Here is a 26,535-nt window from a genome sequence, read left to right as displayed (position 1 = left end):
TCTTAATCTTAGTGTTCCTCTTCTTTACTATCCTTACACTTTACATATGGAAGAAACTAGGTTGCTTGTCCAGTGTTGCCCATTCTGGATTTTACTGATGTGATCCATCCCTGGAATAGTATTTAACAGGTTCATGTGTCCCCTATTTCCATAAACTGGTAGATCTAGCCGCAAAAAGCTAGCCAAGAGTGAGTTTGCCACCCAAGAGACACTGGTAACATGTGAAAACTGCTTTGGTTGTCACAAGTGGAGAGGAGCTATTGGCCTCCAGCAGGTACATACCAAGGATGCTGCTAACCATCCCACAATAGCTAGGACAGCTCCCCACAATAAAGAACCATCTGATCCAAAACCTCAGTGCCAGTGTTGAGAGACCCTGATCTATAGGCTTAGTTTGTCAAGGTTTTTTTGAACATCATAGCAAGGAGACAGGATAGGTGCTATTACTGTCTTCCTTCAAGAGGCACACACCATATGCCTTTCATTCTTCTTGTGAATCAAGATTGCCAGGAGAAATATCTATAACCTCAGATATGCAGATGATATCACTAATGGCAGAAAATGAAGAACTAAAGAACCTCTTGATGAGTGTGAAAGAGGAGAGTGAAAAGGCTGACTTAAAACTCAACATTCAGAAAACAAGATCATGGCATCTGTTCCATCACTTCATGGCAAATGGAGAAAAAGCAGCAGTGACAGATTTTATTTTCTTGGGCTTCAAAATGACTGCAGATGGTGACTGCAGCCATGAATTAAAAGATGATTGCTCTTTGGAAGGAAAGCTATGACAAAAACTAGACAGCATATTCAAAAGAAGACATCACTTTGCTAACAAATGTCTATACAGTCAAAGCTATGGATTTTCCAGGAGTCATTATGGACTTGAGAGTTGGACCATAAAGAAGGCTGAGTGTTGAAGAACTGATGCTTTCAAACTGTGGTGTTAGAGAAGACTCTTGAGAGCCCCTTTGGACAGCAAGGAGATCAAACCAGTCAATCCTAAAGGAAATCAGCCCTGAATATTCATTGGAAGGACTGATGCTAAAGCTCCAGTACTTTGGCCACCTAATGCAAAGAGCTGACTCATTGTAAAAACCCTGATGCTGGGAAAGACTTAAGGCAAAAGAAGAGGGCAGCAGAGGATGAGATGGTTAGATAGCATCACTGACTCAATGGACATGAGCTTGAGCAAACTCCGGGAGACAGTGAAGTCTGGTGTGTTGTAGTCCATGGGGTCACAAGGAGTTGGACATGACCCAAGAGACTGAACAACAAGTGTTAACAGTCTGCCTGTGGCTCTTGATTCCTCTATACCCTAGTTGCAAGTTCCCAAGATTATTAGGCAAACTCTAGCCAAATGCAAAATATTTATTTCTGGATAAAGTGACTGTGTCCCTTCTATCATGGTGAACTTAACTACAATCCAACATTGACTAATGATCTACAGTGTAGAGGACAGGGCAAGGTCTAGAACAGGAGGAAAGACACTAAATGGTCCAGGAAAACTGGAAACACCTTTCCACTGGATAACCTAACCTTGGAACAAACAGAAGGCAACCTTCTCTCTCGTTACCTCTCCTCTCCCCATCCCCACCTGGCCAAAGGTCCCAGAAAGTCAAAAAGCTCTCTCCACCAAGACGCTAACTCCTTATACAGGTTGAAACCCTAAAGCCTAAACTCATTTTATGGATTTGTTTTGCTCTAGTGTTTGAGTTACTTTTTAGTGAATCTAAATATCAAGATACTGATATTTTGGTATTCCTTAAACCAAATATCAAAATATCTACCTTGTACATTTGAGCAGTAAAATCACTATATTTAAGGTCTTCAGATGGAAGGGGCTGTGACTGATGAGAGACTAGAAGGCAGACTTTTTTCCATAGACACACATTTTAAAATTAACAGGCACACTGGAATTGATCATATCCCAACCATTACCATGATTTCATGTTGTATTTTTTAAAAAACCTGGTCATTTACATTGGCTTTTAAAATGTCTTTTTACTCAAAACTATTAATTTACTACTCAGGATAGTACCTGTAAGCTAACTTACAGTGGTATTGCTGCAAGAACCAGAAAATAGAGGGGTTAAGACTTTCAGTTCAGTTCAGTTCGGTCACTCAGTCGTGTCCGACTCTTTGTGACCCCATGAATCGCAGCACGCCAGGCCTCCCTGTCCATCACCAACTCCCGGAGTTCACTCAAACTCACATCCATCGAGTCGGTGATGCCATCCAGCCATCTCGTCCTCTGTCGTCCCCTTTTCCTCCTGCCCCCAATCCCTCCCAGCATCAGAGTCTTCCAATGAGTCAACTCTTCGCATGAGGTGGCCAAAGTACTGGAGTTTCAGCTTTAGCATCATTCCTTCCAAAAGACTTTGGTGATATTTTAATCCAAAACTACATGGTAAGTGGATAATCCACAACAACCCATTTTAAAGACTAATGGAAATACTTCAAAGATGAATAGAATGATTTTGTGAAAAATCATTTATCGTGACATGATGCTTTGAAGAAAAGCTCTGAAGCAAGAGGAAATAGCTATGTAAATAGATTTTCTTGTGAAAGTCTCTCAGTCGTATCTGACTGCTTGTGACCCTGTGGACTATACAGTCCATGGAACTCTCCAGGCCAGAATACTGGAGTTCCCTTCTCCAGGGGATCTTCCCAACCCAGGGATGGAACCCAGGTCTCCCGCATTGCAGGTGGATTCTTTACCATCTAAGCCACCAGGGAAGCCACTTGTGAAAGCAAAGAACTAATCTAGTATGATGACAATGTAACAAATCATTCAAGCTCTCTTCAATCATTTAAAGAGAGTAGGTGTAGGGAGAAAAAAAAAAAAGTTGCAGTTGGGGAAAACATTTTAAAAGAATGGTTAAAAAAAAAAGAAAGTTCCCCAAATACTGTCCTACTTACTGCAACTATCAATACATCACCCCCCGACCTACAGACTCCCTAGCAGTATTGTTTCAGCATGTAAAACCATCATTTATTATAATAGATTTCTTCTCTAGCTATGCAGGTTTTCAAGTATTCATTGTACAAATCAGAACACACAATCCCTACTCCCAGTGAACTCAGAATCTTCTGGTATAAAAAGGTGTGTATTGTTCAGATAGAGCTCTTCAAAGTCTCTCAGGATCCCAAGTTTTGAATTTTTTTTAACCACTGATGATTATTAAAAATGGGAGAACAAAATTCGTTATAATCCATGCCTTTGCTAGCCTATAAAATATTCAAATTAACACTTCAAACATCCTTTTCCATTTTTTCCTTTTAGCTCCTCGTTTAGCCAGTAATTTTCTTAAAAATCTATCATAAAATAAAGCCTGTGACACTTAAAAAATATTTTTATATGTTTCTTCATGTAGAAAACTTATATATAAGCCTTCTTATTGATTTACACCCTAATCCTTCATGTTTACTTTAATGTTAAGGAATAAGCTTCATTTAAAACAATTCTTCTTTCCAGTTCAGCAGTTCATGTAATATGATTTTGATTTACTCGGTCCATGAATATAAATACATACGGAATATCAAAAACATTAACTCAAAAATATCTGAAGAATCTACATTTACCAGGAAGCACCACCGTGTCACATATTAGCAGTGAATGAAGTCAACAGGGAAAAGAGTAATAGTGTGGAAAAAAGACATGAAATATAATATTCTGGGGCAATCTGGTTTTCAAATAATGACCCATAAGAGCTGAAGAAATAAATGAACTAAAAAAGAAAAGATAATGGTTTACTTTTATTCACATGTAGTTGCCATTAAAAGGAACTCATTCATAAAAACATTTTTGCTATTCTAACAACCTTTCCCTCTCGTCACCTCTTACAAATAAATCCCACAACAGGTCAGAAATGTTAAAGGTTATATCACAAATGGAACACATTAAGTAGTTTTTAAACCTCTAAAATATGGCTTATAAACAATTTTACATAGCAGGTTACCTATTAATATGTTACATATTAAACAGATCTATGTACCATTTTGGACAATCAGATTTCCTTGATATTAAAGATGGAGTTGGCATTTTTGTCAAAAAGGTATTTTAAACCTGTTAAGGAGTTTCTATAGTGTGGAATTTCACTTCTTTATAAAGTGGTATCTTAAGTATATCATTATTAAATCAAATCAGAAACTAGATCCATCTCTGGGAAAACACCCAATTTTTATTGTATGCATCATGTAAACTTGCGAGTAGTATCTATGCAGTTACTCTCAACTAAGAAAAACAAATTCTTGTTCTGGATATACATCAAAACCTAAGATTATCTTTGTATAATAATATTTAAAAATCTGACAAGAACATGATAAATGTTACCAACCCAAGAGCCAAACCTCGGTTTGATTACACATCCTAGTTTTCGCAGAATCTACTTCTGAGCTCACCAAATTCAGTTCTATCAGGACAGCAGCTGTTCAGATCACCATGTACATCCAGCGCCTGACACAGTGCATGGCAGAGTCGGTGTTCAGTAAATATTTCAGTGACTGAAGACAAATTTTTAACAGCAAGTGGAAAAAAAAATACAACTTTGAATAACTGGACTAAGAATACCAATTGTCTCATGATGCAGCAAGAGGAACTTTTTGTGATAATTCTAGGATTATTTATAAGTAAACTGGGAATTAGGTAAAGAAACTGTCATAATGGGAAAAAAAGAAAAGCCACAACATTTTATCCTCCAAACCTAATGTGTAAAATTTGGAATATGAACTAGGTGAAAACTACCATGATAATAAGTAAGGCAATTCCAAAACTAAAATGTTTTGCATATTTATTAAACAATCCATTTTCTTTCTGACAATACTCCTAATACTAGATGAAAATTGTTATAGGTTTTTACCAAACTCATAATAGAATGTGCCTAATCAGTTCATCCTTTGTCTTTAAATCCGTTAGAGAGTTTTAAATATGGAAGAACTTTATCAGCCTCAAATTATTAAAAAAAAATTACCAAAGACCTAAAATAATTATTGGCTAATTAATACATTTGTAATAGTGCCATTATTTTGTCCATATATATTTCACCCAGCATTGTCAAAATTAACCTGATAGTCAATGAAATGAAAACATCTATAATTTCAAAAATGATTGAATTTTTAAATCAGTAGTCATAACAATATCATTGTGTTCTGAAATTAGAAAACTCTTGGCAGATATACAAAAACACATTTATCAGGATTTATCAAAATTCTCCATCAAAGTTTTTTTTAAAAATCTTAATCTTTAGGTACTATAAAAAAATACTAATCAAATGAGATGTGTTTGGTCTGACCAATTCCACAAAGTGAGGAGGAAAAGGAAGGAAAAAAAAAAAAAAACTTGTACAGTTAAATTTCAAATCCTAAACATGAAATCTTTTATTTGAGCCTACCTCTCTAAATTTATAAAGATACCAGCACTCTTGGAAACCAACTGTAAGCAGTATCAAAATTTCACTGTTATGAATTCTAATCAGTTTAGTCCTCCATTTTCTTACATACTGAACATCTTTTCCATCAGAATCCGTCAGAAAAATAATGCAAATCTCACTTTCTTGGTCACCCTTCAGCCCAAGGCCAATCAGTCTCAACAACCAAAAACTGTAGCTTTATGACTGGTAGGCTGCTTCTGCAGTAAAACTATTTCTCTAGCAATCAAAATTGTCATCTGAGGCAATCCTTCACTGCTCTAGAAGCACAGTTCGAAGCTCGTCTTCTTTCTCGATCAACATTGAAGCAATGGCTCCGTCATTAAACTCAAAGGAAGTTCCTCCATCCACAACCATGCATGCATCCCAACACCGAGAACGCACACACACCCTAGGCAGAGAGAGACGTGTGTTAAATATCAACACTTTGCTTAAACTGCAGTTTCTTTACAACACTGGGTTTTTATCTAAACTGGCAGGTAGATCATTTGGCCTTGATTTTAAAAATCAAGTTGCCCTTCCCTTTGTTATGAGAGAATTAGTGACTATGTCAATATGAGTACATTACCCAAAAAAAATCTCAAAATTGAAACATTCAGGATAGCTCCATTCACCCAAACACTTAAAAGTGAACAAGTTCAGACTTGATGGAACTCATAGGAGCTTTTTGAACATTATTACCATTACAAGTATTTTAAGTATTGAGCAAGAATGTAACTACTGTCATGTAAAATTTTTACTTATATACAACATACAGAAAAGGCACAAATTATCAGGGTACAGCTCAATGAGCACACTTGTGTAATCATCACCCAAATTAGGAACTGAATGTTACACTCAGTTCCCGGGAAGTTCCCTCATTGCTCTTAGCCCATCTCCCAGTCTCTACTCCCAGCGCCTCCTTCCCAAGCATATCCACTATCCTAATTTCAATCACATAGTAATAATAGCTTTGTCTATTCTTGAAATTCTATATAAATGGAAGAATACAATAGATATGCCTCTATTTGGCTTCTTCTGCTCAACAGTATGCTTGTGAAATCACCCATATTATCATACGTAGCAGCACTGGGTTCATTTTCATTGCTGTCTGAAAACACCTGCATTGTACGAAAATACCAAAACTTAAGTATCTCTTCTACTATTCATGGACATTAGGGTTTTTATCTATTGGGAACATTGCTACTATGAATATTCTTGAGTATGTCTTTTGGTACATACATATCTGTCAGTGTATACACTTCTGCTGGATATATATCTTAGAGCAGAATCACTGAGTCACTGCATGTCCTATATTCAGCTTTGGTAGGTAACTGCCAAACAATTTTCCATATTATTCCTAACAGTATAAAAGTTTTATATAAAATTTCTAGTTGCTCCACTTTTATATAAAAGTTTTAGTTGCTCCACCTTATCAACAACTGGGATTTTAGCTAGGCTGGTGAGTGTGTGTGGTATTGTATTTGTTCAGTTGCTCCATCATATCTGACTCTAAGCGACCCCATGAACTGCAGCACGCCAGGTTCCTCTATCCTTCACTGTCTCCTGGAGTTTGCTCAAACTCATGCCATTGAGTCGATGATGCCATTCAACCATCTCATTTTCTGTCACCCCCTTTTCCTCCTGCCCTCAATCTTTCCCAACATCAAGGTGTTTTCCAATGAGTCAGCTCTTCACATCAGGTGGCCAAAGTATTGGAGCTTCAGCTTCAGCATCAGTCCCTCCGATGAATATTCAGGATTGATCTTTAGGATTGACTGGTTTGATCTCCTTGCAGTACAAGGGACTCTCAAGAGTCTTCTCCAGCACCACAATTCAAAAGCATCAATTCTTCGGCACTCAGCCTTTTTTAAGGTCCAATTCTCACATCCTTACATGACTATGGTATTATATGATATAGTTTTAATTTACATTTCTCACATGAATAAGGTCAAGGATGTTTCTCCATACACTAATCAGCCATTTGGATATTCTCTTTTGCAAAATGCCCGTCCAAGACTTTCGGCCATTTTTCTAAGGGGTTGCCTGCCTTCTTTCTTACTGACTGGTAAGAATTTTTATAATATATTCTGGATATGAGTCCATTGCTGAACATAGATACTATCTCACTCTGTGGCTTGCCTCTTTATTTTCTTGATGGTGTCTTGATTAACAAAAGTTAATAACTCTAATTTAGTTCAACCTGTCAATCTGTTGCTAAGAAATATTTTCCAGCCAAAGTCATAAAGCTGTTCTCCTACTTATATGAGCAAACATTTAAATGAATCTTTCAGTCTTACCCAATCTGAGTACAGATTTGTTGATTAATCAAAATTAATTCTCAAATGATTAAGTGATTTTTAAATATGATCACTATCCTTTTTAGTGTCTTTCCTGGAAAAAAATCAATTATGCATTTTCAAAAAAGTATATGCACACTGTTAAGAAGCAATTTGTAACTGAACTATTCTTTGCTTGCCATGAAAAGTGAAAGTAGAAGTCGCTTAGTTGTGTCTGACTCTTTGTGACCCCATGGACTGTAGCCTGCCAGGCTCCTTTGTCCATGGAATTATCCAGGCAAGAATGCTGGAGTAGGTAGCCATTCCCTTCTCCAAGGGGATCTTCCCAACCCAGGGATTGAACTCAGGTCTCCCGCATTACAGGTGGATTCCTTTTCATCTGAGCCACCAGGGAAGCCCAAGAATACTGGAGTGGGTAGGCTATCCCTTCTCCAGGGAATCTTCCTGAGCCAAGAATCAAACTGGGGTCTCCTGCATTGCTGAAGGATTCTCTACCAGCTGAAGTATCAGGGAAGCCCTAACTATAGTTAAGTTTTCTTGTTAGTCTGGAAGACTGGGAAACCTTTACAAAAATTATAAACATTTTTGTATATCTTCTTCCCCTCAAAAAAAAAAAAAATCCGTGGCAAATTTAATAGATGTGGGCATGGGTGGGAGATTCACTTGTAGGGAAAAGCTGAAAGAAATGAGTCCTTTATGTTGCTACACAATTTAGGCTTTATATGAATGTATGTCCTGCTTTTATTCCACAGCATATGAAAAAAAAGTTGCTTTCCAGTCAGTTTCTTTTGAAGTGACAATCTGATCTTACTGTGTCTTACTTAATAAAGTAAAAACAAACAAGCACACATTACCCAATTAAATAACCATGTCCTTTCTTTCCACTCAGTTAAATTTTAGTTTCTCTAAAATGAAACAGTAAGTTTCAGAGAAAATATCACGTTAGCCAGGTTATTAGCATGATACCGCTGTAGCTCCACAGCTTCTACTTTTCCTGCATGATTAAGTTTGAAGGAGTGATTTAATGAAACTGAATACTTTCACAGCCAAATGTGCTTTATAATTAATTACAAGGGAGGAAAACAGCTACAAGAGACTGTGGAAGCTTACTTTGAGGTGAAACAACGCTGGCGACTGCTTGAGAAAATTCTGTTTGCTATTGGTTCTCGAATACTGAAAAGTATTTTTGGTTCTTCTGGACTATAGAGCAGTGATTCATTATATTCGTTTGTTACTATAAAGGAAAAAAGCCAAATATTAGCACATTCAATGAAAAACAGTCACTTCTGAGAAGTGCATAATGAGAATGGATGCTATCCCCAATTTAAAGGCAGTTCTATTCCAAAAGTCTGTTTGGCAGCAAGTTTCTTAGAACTCATGACAAACTCCATTAAAAAAAAAATGCTTATAAACAAGGAGTATGTTCCCAAATTAGCCCACAGAAGCCTACATCACCCGCAGGATAGCAGAAATAGGTACCTTTGGTGGGGGAAGGGAGGACTGTAAAGTCAGTAAACAAGGAGAAACTAGTTTGAAGCACTCAAAAATGGAACTTGAGTTGATATAATCCCTTGCTAATAAGTTCCTTTCCAAAACATCATGCCAAAGGGTTCATGAGGTATTTCTACAAGCCTTTGGGATCTACTTTCTCCCTAACCAAGAGGCACACAAAGTTGGCATGCAGAGCACAAACTGGTTAAAGACAACTGTACAAAGAAACTGGGCTTGAAAAAAGCATTTAGTTGAACACCACATTAAAAGACATCACAAAACTATCAGATAATCTACCTTATATACCAAAATTTCATTTGAATTAAATGAAGTGTCTGTAACAGTGACTGCACCATTGGCATTCACTATTGCTTCTGAAGATAAGTCAAATCTTCAAAGGAATAATATTCATTCAGTAAAGCAGTATGTTTATTAAAATAAAAATCACTGTATTTTATATATACCCTTAAATTACTTTACATAACTGATGTAAATTTCAGTTGTTTTATATATACTGTTTTAAGTTAAATTATCTAATGAAGAATCAATTACTACAAATGCCTCACTTTCCTTCCTTTGATACAGATTTAACACTAATTCCAACTCAAAGCTATGATTAAAATAATATTTTAGGTCTCAAAATCAGAGAGGGAGAAAACAATCCATTTTAGAGAACTGAAAGTAACCACAGAGATTTACTCCTGTTTACAAACTATTTTAAAGGCAAACCATTTCAACAAAGAAAGTCTTTCGGGAATCCAAAACACACAAATAAAATGAATTGACTCTGTTAATATACTTTATCATGTATTGCTACATCACTTTAAAGGCAACCAATATGAACATATCTGTTACCATAACTCTCAAATTCAAATGTTTACAGATGACAACTGCAGCATAGGTAAGTAAAGGCAACTATAAACAAGTTTGGATTTGGGGGTTTTTTCTAAAAATAATTTACCTTGAAATCTTAGGATACTCTTCAACTAAACAGAGACAACACTATTTAGCTTTAGTTTGAGGTCCATACTTTCGATGAATAGACTTTAGTGTGTTAAAATTTCATATGTAAATCAAATGAATGTGGTTTTCAGTTTATGAATTTAAATATTTTTTAAAATAATTTTTTTAACAAATTTGAAGACTTCCCCAGCAATCTATGTCCACTCCCTCATTCCACTGTTGAGGAAGCACAGGAGCAAAGAAAACAGTCTTGCCCATTGTTTCAGTGAGTGACTGGCTGGTCTGGGATTGGAACCCAGGTCTTCAAATTCCCTGGTAAGTATCCTTTCTCGACCAGTGCTGGTTTTCTTAAAGGAACACTGAACTGACTGGGCAGGAGTATGTAGGAAAAGGATAAGATAACATTTTAGTTGAATGTGAAGGTAAGCATTCACAGCTCAATGAATTCCTTCCCATACAGAAGATATTAACAGCACACCAAATTTAGGTGTGCATTTCCTATTTGCCAGACGTGTATGTTTCTACATTTTCCTATTCCCCAGGAAAAGTTTGCAATCACACTGTTTTGACACAGAAGTTAGATTTCCATGGCTGACAAAAATCATAAAATTTCAACTTAAACTTTCTACTGATTCAATATATTTTAAGGGGTATTATATTGTTGGAGTCAAAAAAGTACTATGCTTTGCTTAATTAGACAAGTACATTTCATGATAACATCCTCAAAATATACACAGAACTTAACTGAAAACGTCAGTGATTATGATCATTTGTCACTGACCTTTTTCTACCAATTCTCTGTTCAATGGAAGACTTAAATTTCCTTGTCGGTTTGCTATTGGAAAAAGAAAGGGGGAAAATATCTTGATTAAATAAAATATTTTGTGACATACTATATAGCTAACATACAATAAAATCTACACATTATATAGCATATTATAATTGTAACATAAGAGCTATTTAGTACTCACCAATATTTAGAACATCTTCCACAGCCTGAGGTGCCACTCTGTTAATATTGAATGACCTAGAAATAAATACCACAAACATTTTTTCTTATTTTAGTTCTAAAAACATACTAAAAATGAAAAAAGAATAATCTACTTAATGTACAAAGAACTCTTAGAAATTATCAGGCAAAAACATACCCAAAAAACAATAGCCACCTCATATAGTTTTTAAAAGTAGGCAAAGTACATGGGTTAACGGTCCAGGAGTCATATGAAAATATGTTAAATCTCACTCATACCTGAGGAGATATTAAAACAAGATTCTTCTCAGATTTTAAAGATTAAAAACTGATAATGTATTGACATGGGTATGGGAAGAGAAGTATGCCCATATACTAATGGAATTATAAAAATTACAATTAGACAATTCTGTTAAGATTTAAAATGAACATATTCTTCAACCTAGTAGTTTATCCTAAAATATACTTGCACATATAATACACAAAGACAAGTATAAGGATATTTACAGAAGCATTGTTTACAATAGCAAAACCACAGAAAGCTGGGTAAATATAGCCACTCAGTAGAATACTACATAGATATTAAAAAGACTATACTACAACCATATGTATAATACCAATGTGGAAAGATATCAACACGTTAAGTTAAAAAACCAAAAGCATTATACAGTATATGTATGTGTATATGTGTGTTCAGTTGCTCAGTTGTGTTCGACTCTTTGCACCCCCATGGACTGCAGCACACCAAGTCTTTCTGTCCCTCACCATCTCTTGAAGTTTGCCCAATAAAAAGTCCATGTCCATTGCATCGGTGATGCTGTCCAGGCATCTTGTCCTCTGACACCCTTTTCTCCTTCTGCCCTCAATCTTTCCCAGCATCAGGGACTTTTCCAATGAGTCAGCTGTCCTATATATTTATATAGAACTTCCTTGTGTTACTTATATTAAAAAATATATAGAGTGGTTATATCTGGAGATTAGTACTAGAATATAAAATGAAAGAAACCAGCTTTTCGTTGTATCCCCTTTGTATTATTTAACATGTTGTTTTTTTTTTTTTTTTTTATTTATTTTTTACTTTTTGGCTGTGCTGAGTCTTCATTGTTGCTTGTGGGCTTTTCTCTCTTTATGCCGAGCGGGGGCTACTCTGTTGTGGTGCGTGGGCTTCTCGCTGCGGTGACTTTTCTTGCAGGGCACGGGTTTCTACGGCATATAGGCTTCGGCAGTTGCAGCTCCCAGGGCTCTAGAGTACAGGCTCAGTAGCTGTGGCACACAGGCTTAGTTGCTCCACAGCATGTGTAATCTTCTCAGATGAGGGATCAAACCTGTGTCCCCTGAACGGCAGGCGGATTCTTAACCACTGGACCACCAGGGAAGTCCTAACACAGTTTTTAAACATGTATTTCTTTAAATTATAAAATAATTTCTGTAGGTGAGAAACCTTTAGCAAGATGCCATGCGTAACCACTGAAGAACAAACATTACCACAAACAGGAGTAACTTTTAAAAGCAGCAACTTTTAAAAGGTGGTTAGACCCTTAACCACCTAAGGACTAAACAGGTGGTTAAGGAAAGGTGTTTCTTTTAAAAAACACAATTCTTCCAGCTAATTTAGAATTCCCCTCCTGCCTCTACCTCTTTCCAGTAGATGCTCCTTCGAAAAGGAACAGCACTGCATAGTCACACGACTCTAAACCTAATTCAGGGGCTCTTAACATTTTGAGGGAAGAAGAATAAGAGATGCTCCATATACCCGCTCTAATCCTATACTCTCCATATTTTGAGAAATGTGAAAACATTTTGGACATTCTCTTAAGAAAAATGCAGATATACAAATTTTTACATTAAAAAATTGGAGTCATTCACAGACCATATCCTTATGCTAAAAAAAAAAAAAAAATCTAAAATATGGCCCTTGCCTAACCTATTTTTCACCATTACTCACCCTCCAACTTTACATTCCAAACACCCCAAGCTCCATTCTCGCCTCTTGCTCACACTTACTATGTGGTAGAAACCAAAATACTTCAAGTGTTGTGGCTTTCTTCTGGTTTAGTATGAGGTTCACAAAACCTATCTCATTAGCATTACTACTGTCACACACTACAAGCCATAAGGCACTGAAGGCAGTATCTGGCTCTTGGCAAGAACTCAACAAAAATGTCAAGTGCAAGGAAATCTGTATGAGTTACACTCTTAATTCCTCATTACTGCTTTAGAATTCTATTTTAAAGTCACATAAAAATAAGCTGTTAATAGGGTTCCACTGAAATAAAATATGTAAAGGGCAAAAGATAATAGTGACTCATGTATCTTTACTATAGTTAAGACTTAGTTTAAGAGAGCAGAAGTCTTACAAGACATGTTCTAACATTCCTAGAACTATGACTTATTAGGAATACCACAAGTCAATACAAACTAAGTTCTCTGAGTTGCGGTTAAATTAAAACTTATTTCCTGCTGGTGTAATCTAAATCTCAGCCAATTCAATCTACCCTTAGGAGTGGTTTATATTCTACATCAAAGACAAACTATACGACAAAGCAGGTGTGAGCTGGCAAACAACAACTCTTTCCTTAGGTCTACAGCCTTCACCACTGTAAGAGTTCTGATGTGCAATCGGACGTAACTTCTACTAAAGACAACCGAACTGAAAGGCAAAGAGTCTCGTATCTTCATCAGCCAGTAAAACTTTCTCTTTACTTAAGAACACCTCCTCATCGTTAATTAGGTCTGCTGGGACAGAATGTACAAAGGAGGAGGACTGGGAACAGGCTTAAGAACTCATGGAGACAAACGACCCTGCTCTGTGGTACTTCTCTACTGTGTGCGGCAAACACATTCCACCCAGAGAAAGGACTGAGGTGAGTGACACTGAGACGATGCACAGACACTTGTTATGCAACGTAACCACCACATCCTATGTCTTGTGCAAGAATTTCTGGAAATGCAAAGATGGGACAGCTAATCCCCGAGCTCTTCCCCCCACCCTCCCAGACACATGATTAGGCTGCATTTCCCACCTCTCTAGCCACACAGCATGTAACTATGTTCCAGCTAAAGGAATAAGAGCAACTATCATGGGCAACACTTCCCATAACCTCCCACAGGGGACCCTCCAAGATTTTCCTCCTTCTGGAGCACAGAAGTCTACGGTTTAGAGTTAAGCCCTGAAATTAAATCCTACCTCCTCCATTTATCAGCCACATGGCTTTGGGCAAGTCAGTTAACTTTTGAGACTTTTTATAGTCTATCAGTGAAAATAAAACTAACTAATCTCAGAGTATTCTTGAGAATTTAAGTAAGATAATATACTTACTTGGGACAAAGAAAGTGCTCAAAGATGGTACTGCAGTATGTTGAAATTATTAATGTAATGGATAGAACGTATAAACTTTCCCTCAGTATCTCTGATCCCTAGCCTTCTCTCTTCTCCCCTAATGCTTCTCTTTTCTCCCCTTACTCTCTGAAGAGAAAAAGGATCAAATGATACATGGGAAATCCAATCATAATGAAAGAATTATCAGGGATAACAGGAGAGTAGATCATGTCAGAAGCAAGCAAGCTGCATAAGGCTGAGTAGAAAAGGGACTAAGTAACCAAGGTGGCAGGGACAGGATATGGTTAGAGAGACAGAACTGGCTCTACACTAGAGCACTGAGCACAAAGCAGATGTTAATAAGCAACACAGAAAAGACAGAACTTCTAATCTAAGCCATACTTATTTAAATGCAACATCAACACAGGACTCAACCATACGGTGAGTGGTAGGGGAAATAAAACTCAAGTTTTAAAGAATTCAAACTTAAGTCAGTTTGATAAGTACTGCTTTAGCTGTATTTGTGAGCATGTAGTCATTTATTCAAAAAAGCATTTTAAGTGAATAAGTATGAAGCACTGTGCTAAGCAAAGAAAAAATTAAACAGAAAAAAAAGTCACTAGTCACCACCCCATGTGCCTCAAGTTGCTCAAACTAACTGGGTATGAACTTACTAGAAACCAATTATGTGCTAAGTGCTATAACAGTGCTATGAGGAAAAAGTGCTGGGTAAGGGCAAAAAAAGGGATTGATTAATTAGGCTTATGAAAAGAACAAGGTCTTAAGCAAAGATTTTGACATTTAAATGACATTTGAAGACTGGAATTTTTAGCCAGTAGATGGAAAGTGGAAAATGTTCAGGCAGTCAATGCAGGAAGAAGGTACATTGAGCAAAAACAAAAAGCCCAGAGAGAACATGGCTTGTGCTAAGAATTGCAAGTAGCCTGCAGAGCCTCCAGTGTAATAGGTTAGGGTCAGGCAGGAGTAGGCTGGCAAGGAACCTTAGCTCACATTTAAAGGGCTTCATATGACAGACTGAGTAACGTGAACACAGTCAGGAGTCAAGAAAGTTTTAAAGCACAGAAGGGAAATAGTGAGATCTATCTACATTATGGAAATATTACTCTGTGGTAGGAGTTACGAATAACAGCCTGAAGAAGCAAGATGAGGCACAAAGAATATTCACTAAAGAGATAGGGGGCGACACCAAGAAACAGCCACAGAAACTGAAAAGCAGGGGCTAGAATTCCTGAAGTACATCTGAGAGGATTCAGAGACTGCTAAGTACAGAGGGAGGACAGGAAGACCCAGAGTTAAGAGCCAGCCTTTAGGGAATAATGTGTCTTCCTGAGACTAGGAAGTCAAGGGTAAGTAACAGTGATACTATTCAGCAAGACAAGAAACACAGGAGAACTAAGGAAGACAAGAAATTCAGTTTTGAATGTTTTGAATCTGAAGTGCTATTAACATCCTTATGTAGTTAGTAGGTAATTTTACAATATGAGCCTGTACTCAAGAGAGATGACGGCTACAGATAAAAGTCAGGGAGGCATAGGCACGTGTGTGCTAAGAAGTGCAAGAGACTTCCCAGAGAGGAGTCATAGGGCAGGTAGGTTTCAGGATGTCCCAGGTTATCTCCAATTAGGCCTTGAATGCACAAACTTCTGGCATATTTTTTGGTACTGTACTTTGTCTTCATTTCTTTATAACTTAAAATATTCATTTTTTAAAATATACACTCCCTAAAAACACTCTTCTTTTTTCTCTTTACAAACCTAGTGCAGGAAGATAAAGAATGACCAGATCCAGGCCGAGCTGTAAGTCAAAGCTCGACTCTTGGACCCAGTGGATGAGTGCAACAGAAACTGAGCCAACCAGTAAATCAATGCCAGGCCCCTTCCTGCGTATGAGAGGCCTCAGATACACCAATGTGAGACCACACGCAAATTATATTACTTAAAGCATTTCACAAAATTTGATAAGCAACATTCCAAGTTACTCACCAGGCCTTTGATCCTGTTCCAGTACACAAATTGAGGCCAGAGCTCTTCTGTTTTTCCCATGGACCATCATCAACTGAAATCTCGTAGTAGGAAGCCCTATGAATTGAGAATATAAAACTGGATTTGCAGAACTTATGTCTCATGGTAAATGAGATAAAGTATCTTTTTCAGAGCTGATGAAATCTAAGTAGGTCATCCTGACTTAGACATACCTAACTTAGTAGGGACACATATCATGATGCTAATTCCAATACTGATTTAAGTGAAAAAATTTCAAAAATATCTATATGTCTACATCCTTCTCTGACCTATATGTGCCTCCGTCCTTTAAGATTTCAAACAAGAGCTTCTTATAAATTTTTACCTAGCACTGCTATGGAAACCTACAGAAGATGATTTCAGAATTCAAAAAGAAAATGCCATTCCTAGGGGAGTTTTCTCAGGAGCTAGTCCTTGACACATCTAAGTCTGCATCTAATCCTTCAAGTTACCAACCATTTCTACTTAACTCTTGTTTCTCAAGTTATTTACTAATGTGCCTTTTGAATTGATAGTAAGCTAGCAGAGATAATGAGGTTCTAAAGAAAAATCTCAACCAGTCCTGGACCAGTGAACAAAACTAGGGATAAAATAAGAACTGTAATTTTTTTTAAAGATTTATATTTCTAAGATTATTTAATAAACATGGAATCAACTGGGTTTTCTGACACCAGCCCCCCCCCAAAAAAAATGACACCACTTTTTAACTGCATGAATATTTAAGTGATTTGTAACTATTCAAAGAGCTTTTGAAACATACAGAAGCCTATTTTGTAAACTATGTCTTAAAATAATGGTGTCAACAGTCAACAAACACTGAGCTACTTTTATCCAGCAAATAAAAAAGCTAAAATAAACCCTTAACAAAATATAGCTTTTCAAAACAATGACAATTATTAGACATCCCTGCAAATATTAACATTCATTGGATAATTTATCTCTTATTCTAACCCTTTCATTTTCTCCTGCCAAGCTCGTGGTTTGTGAATGCTTCATATGATACAACTCCGAGTCGTTTTTTTCTCTGAAGTCAGCATTCTCTTTAAAAATAAAAGACAGCAAGTCTAATATTCACATTTAATCTATTTCATAGCTTTGTTATGTCTTCCTAGAAAATTAAGAATTTTAGGTACATTAGTCTATTATATACAATACAGACAAGTCAGCCAAATCCATTGGAATGGCTGCTATTATGCCAGAATCATGTAGAAACCAGAGATTAGAGGTAAGTGGGGACAGAAAAGCAGCAGAGGTAAAGAGAAAGAAAAGTCAGGAGAGAGACGCTGAGTCCAAAACAAACAGCGAATTTAGTGTCATTCTCACATGCAAGTTTATCAAGATTAGTCAACTCATAGAATTTTGGTTTCAGGGAAATTATTTTTTTAAGGCAGCAATAAAACTCACAGTCCCTTTAGAGTGGGTATACTTCTTCTTAAATTGTCCACTGCTACAGCCCAAGAATAAGACATTCTAGGTTAGAACAAATAGGAGAAAGAAAAAAATTGGGCTTTTAAAATGTTCTTAAGTTTAAGAACATTATAAATGAGGCAGGAATAATATTGCCACACTTCACATTTTCCAAGCAAAGCACTTCAGTTTTCAGGAAAACTACACTTCTATTGCACACACTAAAGAAAAGCACAGGCTTAGCCCGGCTCTGTTTATTAATTGTGTGACTTGGGGCAATTTACTTCACCTCTCTGAGCCACAGATTGCCCTATAAAATGGAGATAATGACAGCATCAATATTTATTCAATCTATAAATATTTATTAAGTGCCTAATGTTTTAATAAGCACTGTGCGAGGTACTAGGGATTTAATAGACACAATCTTCCAGAAGTTTATATTCTAGTATGCAGGTCAGAAATTTTACAGTAATAATTACCAACTATTTAGAGTGTTTACTGCTTTAAGCAATAAACAAGACACTATATAAGAAATAATACAAGATGGCCTTGAAACAGCACTGCCAGGAGGAAGGCGTGTACAGGCAGGGCAGTTCAAAAAATAAGTAATAAGTTCTCACGACAACTCAATGCTGGATCTGGAATTAGAAATGCTGGGTTTACATGATGGTTCTGATGCTAAATTAAACATATGAGCTTGGCCAAGTGATTTGAATTCTCCAAATCTCAGTTTTTTCACTAAGAAATACAACCACTTTTCTCACAGAGTTGCTATGAGCATACCCGTGACAACACACACAGCATGCACAGTGCCTGACACGCAGCAGGCATTCAGTAAGTGTTCACTTCCTTTCTGCCTACGTCTGTGTCATAGACTCTTTCAGAGTAATTTCTAATATTTCCAGTAGTTAAGGCTTTCTCAGTAGCAACAGAAGCCCACCCACTGCTGTCCTTAATCTTAGTAAAGATACCAGGTGAGGCATCAAAGACCACAAAAAGAACCAGCATTGGACATCAGGGGTAAACCCACCAAAGCACTGCCACCACAGGAAACAAAAGCGTCCGATCGGACACCTCCTAACGGGCCCTCACTGAATTTCCGTAAGTCAATCATTGATCCCAATTTTCCTCCTTTTGTAAGTTATTTTTAGTAAGTACAAATCATAAAGCAACGCTAGTAGAAGCTCTCAGAAGTTATGACCTTCAAAATATACAAACAGAATAATGTAAGCCCTTAAATGGCTTCCCTTGAATAAGCATAAACTCACAAAACATCTTTACCTTTGTCATCTACTTATTTTAATGGAGACTTTTTCCAATCTCATTTTAAGGTTGTTCTCTTCTGCCTGTCTTTAGCAATAGTGATGAGATTATATCACTGTTATATTCTCTTCCTCTCTCTTGTGACATAAATGTATCCATTACTCATTTCCATATTGCTTCAAACTTGATATGCTATAGTTTTTTCTGTTGCTGCATAAGTCTTACTATATTAAAATAAGTACATCTTTACACTTTACCATATTTTTAAGTTCTTTAAAGTATATATTTTTATTTGATTTCTTGAAGAATACATTTTACTTTTAATAATTTTTAATTATGTATTTTACTAGCTTCCAAAACATTAAGACACAACTACTTTTATCTTATTCGTTTTTATATTCCTAGTTCACATAGCAGGTGTGCAATATATCTTACTGCATAAATTTAAAATTATATTAAAATAATTACAACTCAAAAAGATAATTCAAATCATTCTGTTGAATCAGGTTTTGTTCTCTTCAGTACTACCTCCAGTAGTAAGTTAATGGCTAAAATGTGTGTTTTTTTTAAGACAAATTATTCTTATCATAATTAAACTTACTATAAAAGAATATGACTTATAATGAAGAGAATTTCAGAAAATTTGAAACTCTCAGGGAATCAATTACATGACCTTCAAAAGGTCACATGGTTCTGGTAGCAGGAGAGTAGAATACAGATTTATCTCTAATCTTCCATCCCTAACTCCCTTACAACAACAAAAATGAGAAAGAAAGTTCTAAATGTACCACCAAGAGTTAAATTAACTTTACATTATGGCAGTCATTTTACAATTAGTAACTAGGGTCACACAAATTTTCTGCAAAAAATTCTGCTGACAATTTAAGCCTAAGTTATATTCAACACTCACAAAATAGATTTTATCAGTAATAAAACATATACTGTGTTTTTATATTCCCACTGAAGAACTTCACTAACCTTAATTTTTGGTAATAATGGTTACAAGTCTTAAGCTGTCAATACTCTTGCCTTATGATGTTGCACTGAAAAGGATCAACATTACTTATGCAGTATTCTTGTCAAAAATGCTTAGTCTGAATTTTATCATGCAAAGTAAAAAAAAATCATACAAATCTAAAATAAGGAATATTCTGCCAATATTCTGCAATTGGCTTAAAACATTTAAAAATGTAAAAATCATAAATGACAAAACAGGGATGGGACTAAAAACTATTCTTAATTCAATCTAAAGAGCTATGATGGCCAAATAAGATTAATTAAAAAAATAAGTAATATTTTTGTGTTCTCCTTAACTGGATCCTGGATCAAAACAAGCAAATAAATAAATCAACTTTATGAAACATTAAGACAATCAGTAGAGAAATTTTAATATGAACAGTGTATAAGATCAAAGTTTTATATCAACTGCAAATATATGCCTATATATCATTCTCTTAAACATTTATAAAGCACCTATATAATGGATGAAAGGCTCAGGGAAATATTGCAGTAAAGAAATCTGAGTAACTTTGTTTAATGTAGGGCTTCACAAACATTTTTGGTAATGAAAATTTCTTTCTTCTTAACATGTATTAATGTGTACAAAGGTGTGGAAATATTTCATTTAATAATTCATTTTTCTTATATAGTATTAATTATTCACAAATCTTAGGCGGTAGAAATTTAATAAAGAGTTTAAAATTACTAAAATATTAAATTTTAAACTCAAGATGACAAGTTTAAAAGTACCTGGATGATAAACTCTCCCAATGAAGACTTCATTTAGCGCTCTCACTGGCAAGAGCTGGGGTCCAGAAGCCTCAACCCTGCAGAGAATGAAAGAAAAATCCAAGAGAGTGCCTTAAAACTTCAGAAATATTATCATATAAATTTTATAAAATATTAAAATATTTGTCTTAATAGCGTCTATAGCTTAACATTAACATATGAATTAAATCTTAAAGTATTCATAATATAGAACCATAAAATCATTTAAACATTATAGCTGCAATGAGTAAATAAACCTTAGTTTTTCTTGAAACAATTTTTCAAGAGTGATGAAATATACTGATATTTATTCACAGCATAAGATTCAAGTTGTCACACTGCTAAGTTTTGCTCCAACTACAACCTGCTTCAGAAGTAGAGATGATGGAGTTCTTCCAAGGGAGAGTCATTTCTGGATTCAAGCAGCAAATTACTTGCATGGCTCATGTATGAAGCCAAATCAGTTATGTTAAAAGTCAGATTATTTCTCAAATAGAAAACAGAGAATGTTTTTCAGCAATGGCAGCTCTGGAGAACAGTGCCACATCTCCTTATATGACTCCTAAAAAAATGTCATCTTTATTTTTTTATTTTTTCATCTTTATTTTACTCAAGGTTCTGTGCACACAACTTATATAACCTTCCTTGATGATTACTTAAACCGCACTTTATCACACAAAATCCTCCAAAGAATCCCACTGCTTTCTGGATCAAAGTGTGATTTTCACCTTCAAATGGTCCCCTTTACTTTTTGTCTTTAACCAGTCCCCAGCCTGAGATGCCAGCCCTTTCTTCCCAGGGTCACCAATAGGTTCGCCGCACCCAGGTGTCTCCTGCTGGGCATGCACTATGGAACAAGATACCTTTTCTGTCTCCTCCACTTTTTTTTCTTAGTCAAAGCTAAACGTTAACTTCAACTGAGGCAGCAGCTAGCCTCTAAGATGGTCCCCCGTGATTCCTGCCTCCTGGTATTCACATGCTTATATAACTCTTCCTTTCGCATCACACCAGAATTAGTCTATGCGACCAACATAAGGCAGAAATGATGGTACGTCACTTCTGAGATTTGGTTTAAAAAGACACCCTGGCTTCTACCTTGGTCACTCTCTCTCCCAGATCACTTGTTCTGGGGGAAGATATTCCATAAGCAGTCCAATGGAGAAGCCAACACAGTGAGGACCTGAAGCCGCCTGCTAACAGCCACGTGACGAGCTGTGGTGCAGATCTTCCAGTCCAGTTATGTGTCCCGGCCAACAGCTTGACTGTCACCTCTTCAGAGACCCTAAACCTGAACTAACAAGCTAAGCCTCTCTTGGATTCTTAACTTTCATAATCTCTGTGAAATCACAAGTATTTTGTATTAAGATGGTAAACTCTGGGATAATTTGCTGTTTTAAGATTTTGTTTTAGGTTAATATGTATAAATAGACATTAGACACTTAATACTCTATAAAACTTTCCACCACTGTCACCAACACAACCACCAATTTAATATTCTCCTCTGACTTGTAGCCTATTTGTTTATATGCTTATTGAATGTTAATTACATGTATAATTTCTTTTGGATTTTAACTGTCTAAAGTGACCCAACTATTCTTTCAATTACCACAAGTTGCTATTACAATACCATGGAATCTTTAAAAATTTATTTGACTAAATTATATAATGGGCTAACATTATCAGCTAGATCTCACAATACAGAAGGAATCTGATACAAAAAGGTATATAAGAATGATGTGTTTGATCAAATTTGATTGTACTTAAGACTGCATAATTAACTTCTGATATTGTCTTAATTTGGTACTAAATATATTCACATTTTTACAACTAACAAGTTTTGCCAACGTAAAAAGTTAAAATTTACAGTTTAAATTATTTCTCTTTACATAGTGTAATCACTAATGGAATGTTTTGTATCTCCTCACAGATTTTCTACAAATGTTCACTAACAGTAAGTACTCACTAAACGTTGCTCTGTACTCAGTTGCCAAGTCATGCCTGAGGCAAGAATACTGGAATGGGTTGCCATTTCCTTCTTCAGGGGATCCTCCCAATCCAGGGACGGAACCTCTGTCTCCTGCACTGGGAGGCACGTTCTTCACTGCTAAGCCGCCAAGGAAGCCGTCACTATATATTAGTAACTGATAAATCTTAAGTCTCACCAAACTGTAACCATATGTTTTTCTTTTGTATGGTCTTAACTTTTTATGTGTATTCCTGTTTCTCCTCATCCTAATTTTCCTTTCTGTATATAGCACTTTTACTATATGTGTTTGCTGAATTTCACCTGAAATCTTTTATCAAAGGAGGAAGAGAATATATAAAATTGCTTCAAGTCTCATTAATCATCTTAATTCTGCTTATATTTCTTTCATGCTAATTGACTACCAAACATTATTTAATCATTAAACTGTTCATTTACACCTTGCTTCAACAAAACATGAAAAGATGGACTCAATAGCAATTGACAATGTTCTATTCAAGAGAATCCATTACAAAATTAGTCATTAATTTATATTTTTAAGTATAGAATTGTTACGTGACAGAAACCATAATCCTGAGCAATTCTCTCACACTGTCAGACTATGTTTCTGGAGCTACCCACCTTGGGTATACTCATGGAACTAGTAATGGCCAATGGAATATGAGCAAAAGTAGTGAAAAGGCCTGGCTCCTACAACTTCCTTAAGAATCCCCCATGCTCTCACTGTCTTCTCCCCATAGTTACAAAGGACCACACAGAAGATCAAAAGCCTTAGAAGACAGTAGGAGCCACTGTTTAGAGGTTGCCTGAAAACTCCTTGGACATGAGCTGAACTATAAATAAAACTTCAGTATGTTAAGCCACTGAGATTCTAGGATTGTTTATCAAATCAATTCACTTATCCAAATTAATACAACTAGGCTTGCAAATAAAAAGTTACAAGTTTATGTGATTAAAAGTTTTCTTTAACAAATAAATAAACTCTACCTTCCCTTGACTTAGCATGCACGCACATCATTATGTCATTCTTGGGCTTTCCTGGTGGCACATACAGTAAAGAATCTGCCTGAAATGTGGGAGACCGGGGTTCAATCCCTAGGTCAGAAAGATCCTCTGGAGGAGGGTATGGCAACCCACTCCAGTATTCTTGCCTAGAGAATTCCATAGACAGAGGAGCCTGTTGGGCTACAGTCCATGGGGTCGCAAACAACTGAAGCAACTTAGCACGCACACACCTTCCCTTGAGGGTATAATGGTAATAAAAATGAACTCCTCTTCATTAATTTGTATACAACCCAGGTGGCTCAGGTGGTAAAGAATATGCCTGCAATGCAGGGGAGCCTGGTTCAATCCCTGGATCAGGAAGATGCACTGGAGAAGGAAATGGCAACCCACTCCAGTATTCCTGCCTGGAAAATTACATGGACAAAGAAGCATGGTAGGCTACAGTCCATGTGGTTGCAGAGTCAGACATGACTGAGCAACTGAGCACACCACATACATAATCTAGTTAAGGACAGATAACACTAAATAGAAAATTTTATTTGATTCAAGTTAAATCATCCTTCTTGCAAAAAAAAACAGGATTTTTTTCTCTTTAATCCTGTGTTCCAAATTAAAAAGCTAAACCAGGGATCAAACATGGTGGTATATTTATAATCTCAAACCTACTCCTATATTCAAAAATCCCAAATGGCAGTTTCTTAGGAAGTGTTCCCTGCCAACCTGAAGAGAATTTAAATAGGAAACATGAGATATATCTTGAAATCTTCCTAATTTTTTCTCAGAAAATAAAGCTCTTTATCAAGGAAAAAACCCTCTAACAAAAAAGTTCTCTAAAACAGTGCCAACACTGTAAATGTTATATAATTGCTAATAACAATAATATTAATAATTAATATAACAATGTACAGTGTTGTTATTGAGAAATCTGAAACTACTCTGATTCCAGATTCTTCATGTATAAAATAACCTGCTCCAACCACAATAACCACCACTATCACCACTTCCTTTCTGGAAGCTTGCAAGAGGTTTGCTTTATCCCTAGTATACTAACACGCCTCAGTGTGGGACCTTTTACCATTGATTATATTAAGTATTTTGTGTGTTCCTTCATTCAGAGACTGGTGCCTAAGTTTTGAATAATTTTTTTTTAATTCTTTTTGAGTATTTCTTGTGCTTTTACTAGAACTACCAGTAACCAGATGTAAATATCCTGAATATTACTAAGTTTATATGTAACTTGTTTCTATATATATATATTTTTTCTCTATATATTTAGTTTATAAGCTAAAACCAGTGAATCTGAGCAATGAATCTACATCCTATATACTGTTGGTGAAAACAACCAAATCCTGAACATCTTTCGATGACAGCAATAACTTGTTTTGGTGAAATATAAAGTAAAATTTCTAGTTAAGATTTTAAAATCTTTTAAAAAAATTAAAATCTTAATAGTTACTGCAGTCTTTCAAAAACAATAATAGGAAATCTGCTTATGAATGACTTGCAAGATTTCCAGATTTTTAAAAACTAGTTATTTAAAAATTTTCTAAAATCAAATGACTTTTTTTCAGGGGAAGAAAAACCATCTTTAAAACATGCATTAACTCACAGTTTAGGAACATCTAACCTATAAAGCTATAAATCACCATGAAAAACTGAAAAAAATAAATATAAGTAAACATCAAATACCACAACCAGACAGAAACAAAGCTGGAAAACAGTTATGTAAAGATAGGTTTTCCTGATAAAGTTTAGTCAAGAAATGAAATGCAAGAGGAAATAATATCCTTTTATACAGTCCACAGATATTTAGGATATCTCTTGGGATCTTCTTGCATTACGAAAATCTTACAGTTATGGGACAAAGTGGGAAAATACTGCTAAATATAATCCTCAAAGTAGCTCAAATCTGAGAATTCATCTTAACACAACAAAAAAGCTGCATATCATTTTATGCTAATATTCCCTTAGCATCTTACACAAATATTTGAAATACAAATCTTAAGCTGAGATGTAAAAATTTCCTAACAAATAGATTTTTTAATCAATAACTAGACCCATGGTAAATATATGTAAATGCAAATACATAAATGTATAATTATTATGAAGTCTTCCACAGATTAGTTCATTTTCTTTCAACCACTTTCTTTTTCCTTTTTGACATTTCAAAGATTAAGACCAAGACTCTTTCCTTAAATATCAAGTACCCTCTCGGACATTTTATAGTCCTTCCCTTATCAATGAGTTTTCAAACCCACCCTAGAAAAAAATTGTTATGGAAATATGCTATATTTCTTATTTCAGAATCTAATCATAAAAATTTTTACAACTCAAGTAGTTCATTGTACTTCCTTAAATGTAGTCAGTGGCACTGAAATCCCCAAATAATTATAAATGATTACTTTCAGAAATTAAAGATCAAAGGAACTGTAAAGTACATATTGCCCCAAACACACTTAATTCCCAATCCACCTACTTTCATCATGAACTCTTTCAATGTTGAAGGCTCTACTATGCTGATTCAAACTCAGCTGCTGTTCATGGAGGTCCACAGGAATCGGGTTGATGCCAGTCCCTTCAAGATATAACCTAATTCGCTGCCTCCACAACCACCTTAGG

The 26,535-nt window shown here is 35.8% G+C and overlaps 1 protein-coding gene across 1 annotated transcript in view; it reads right to left on the bottom strand.

Moving 5' to 3' along the window:
* Window positions 1–3,736: 3,736 nt before the first annotated feature.
* The window catches only part of NADK2 (NAD kinase 2, mitochondrial), a 45,261-nt gene continuing 22,462 nt past the window's right edge, over window positions 3,737–26,535 (bottom strand). The window contains exons 6-14 of the mRNA XM_070357805.1: window positions 26,389–26,529; window positions 20,910–20,986; window positions 19,973–20,048; window positions 17,895–17,960; window positions 16,452–16,547; window positions 11,131–11,186; window positions 10,941–10,994; window positions 8,816–8,939; window positions 3,737–5,817 (exon numbers count right to left, since the gene is read on the bottom strand). Coding sequence (XP_070213906.1) covers window positions 5,679–5,817; window positions 8,816–8,939; window positions 10,941–10,994; window positions 11,131–11,186; window positions 16,452–16,547; window positions 17,895–17,960; window positions 19,973–20,048; window positions 20,910–20,986; window positions 26,389–26,529 — 829 coding nt within the window. The 3' untranslated portion in view covers window positions 3,737–5,678. The remainder of the gene's footprint in view (window positions 5,818–8,815; window positions 8,940–10,940; window positions 10,995–11,130; window positions 11,187–16,451; window positions 16,548–17,894; window positions 17,961–19,972; window positions 20,049–20,909; window positions 20,987–26,388; window positions 26,530–26,535) is intronic.

Source organism: Bos mutus, chromosome 20 (assembly GCF_027580195.1).
Source record: "Bos mutus isolate GX-2022 chromosome 20, NWIPB_WYAK_1.1, whole genome shotgun sequence".
Lineage (NCBI taxonomy): Eukaryota > Metazoa > Chordata > Mammalia > Artiodactyla > Bovidae > Bos > Bos mutus.
The sequence above is the reverse complement of the archived record's forward strand: the minus strand, read 5'-3'. Positions and strand labels throughout refer to the sequence as shown.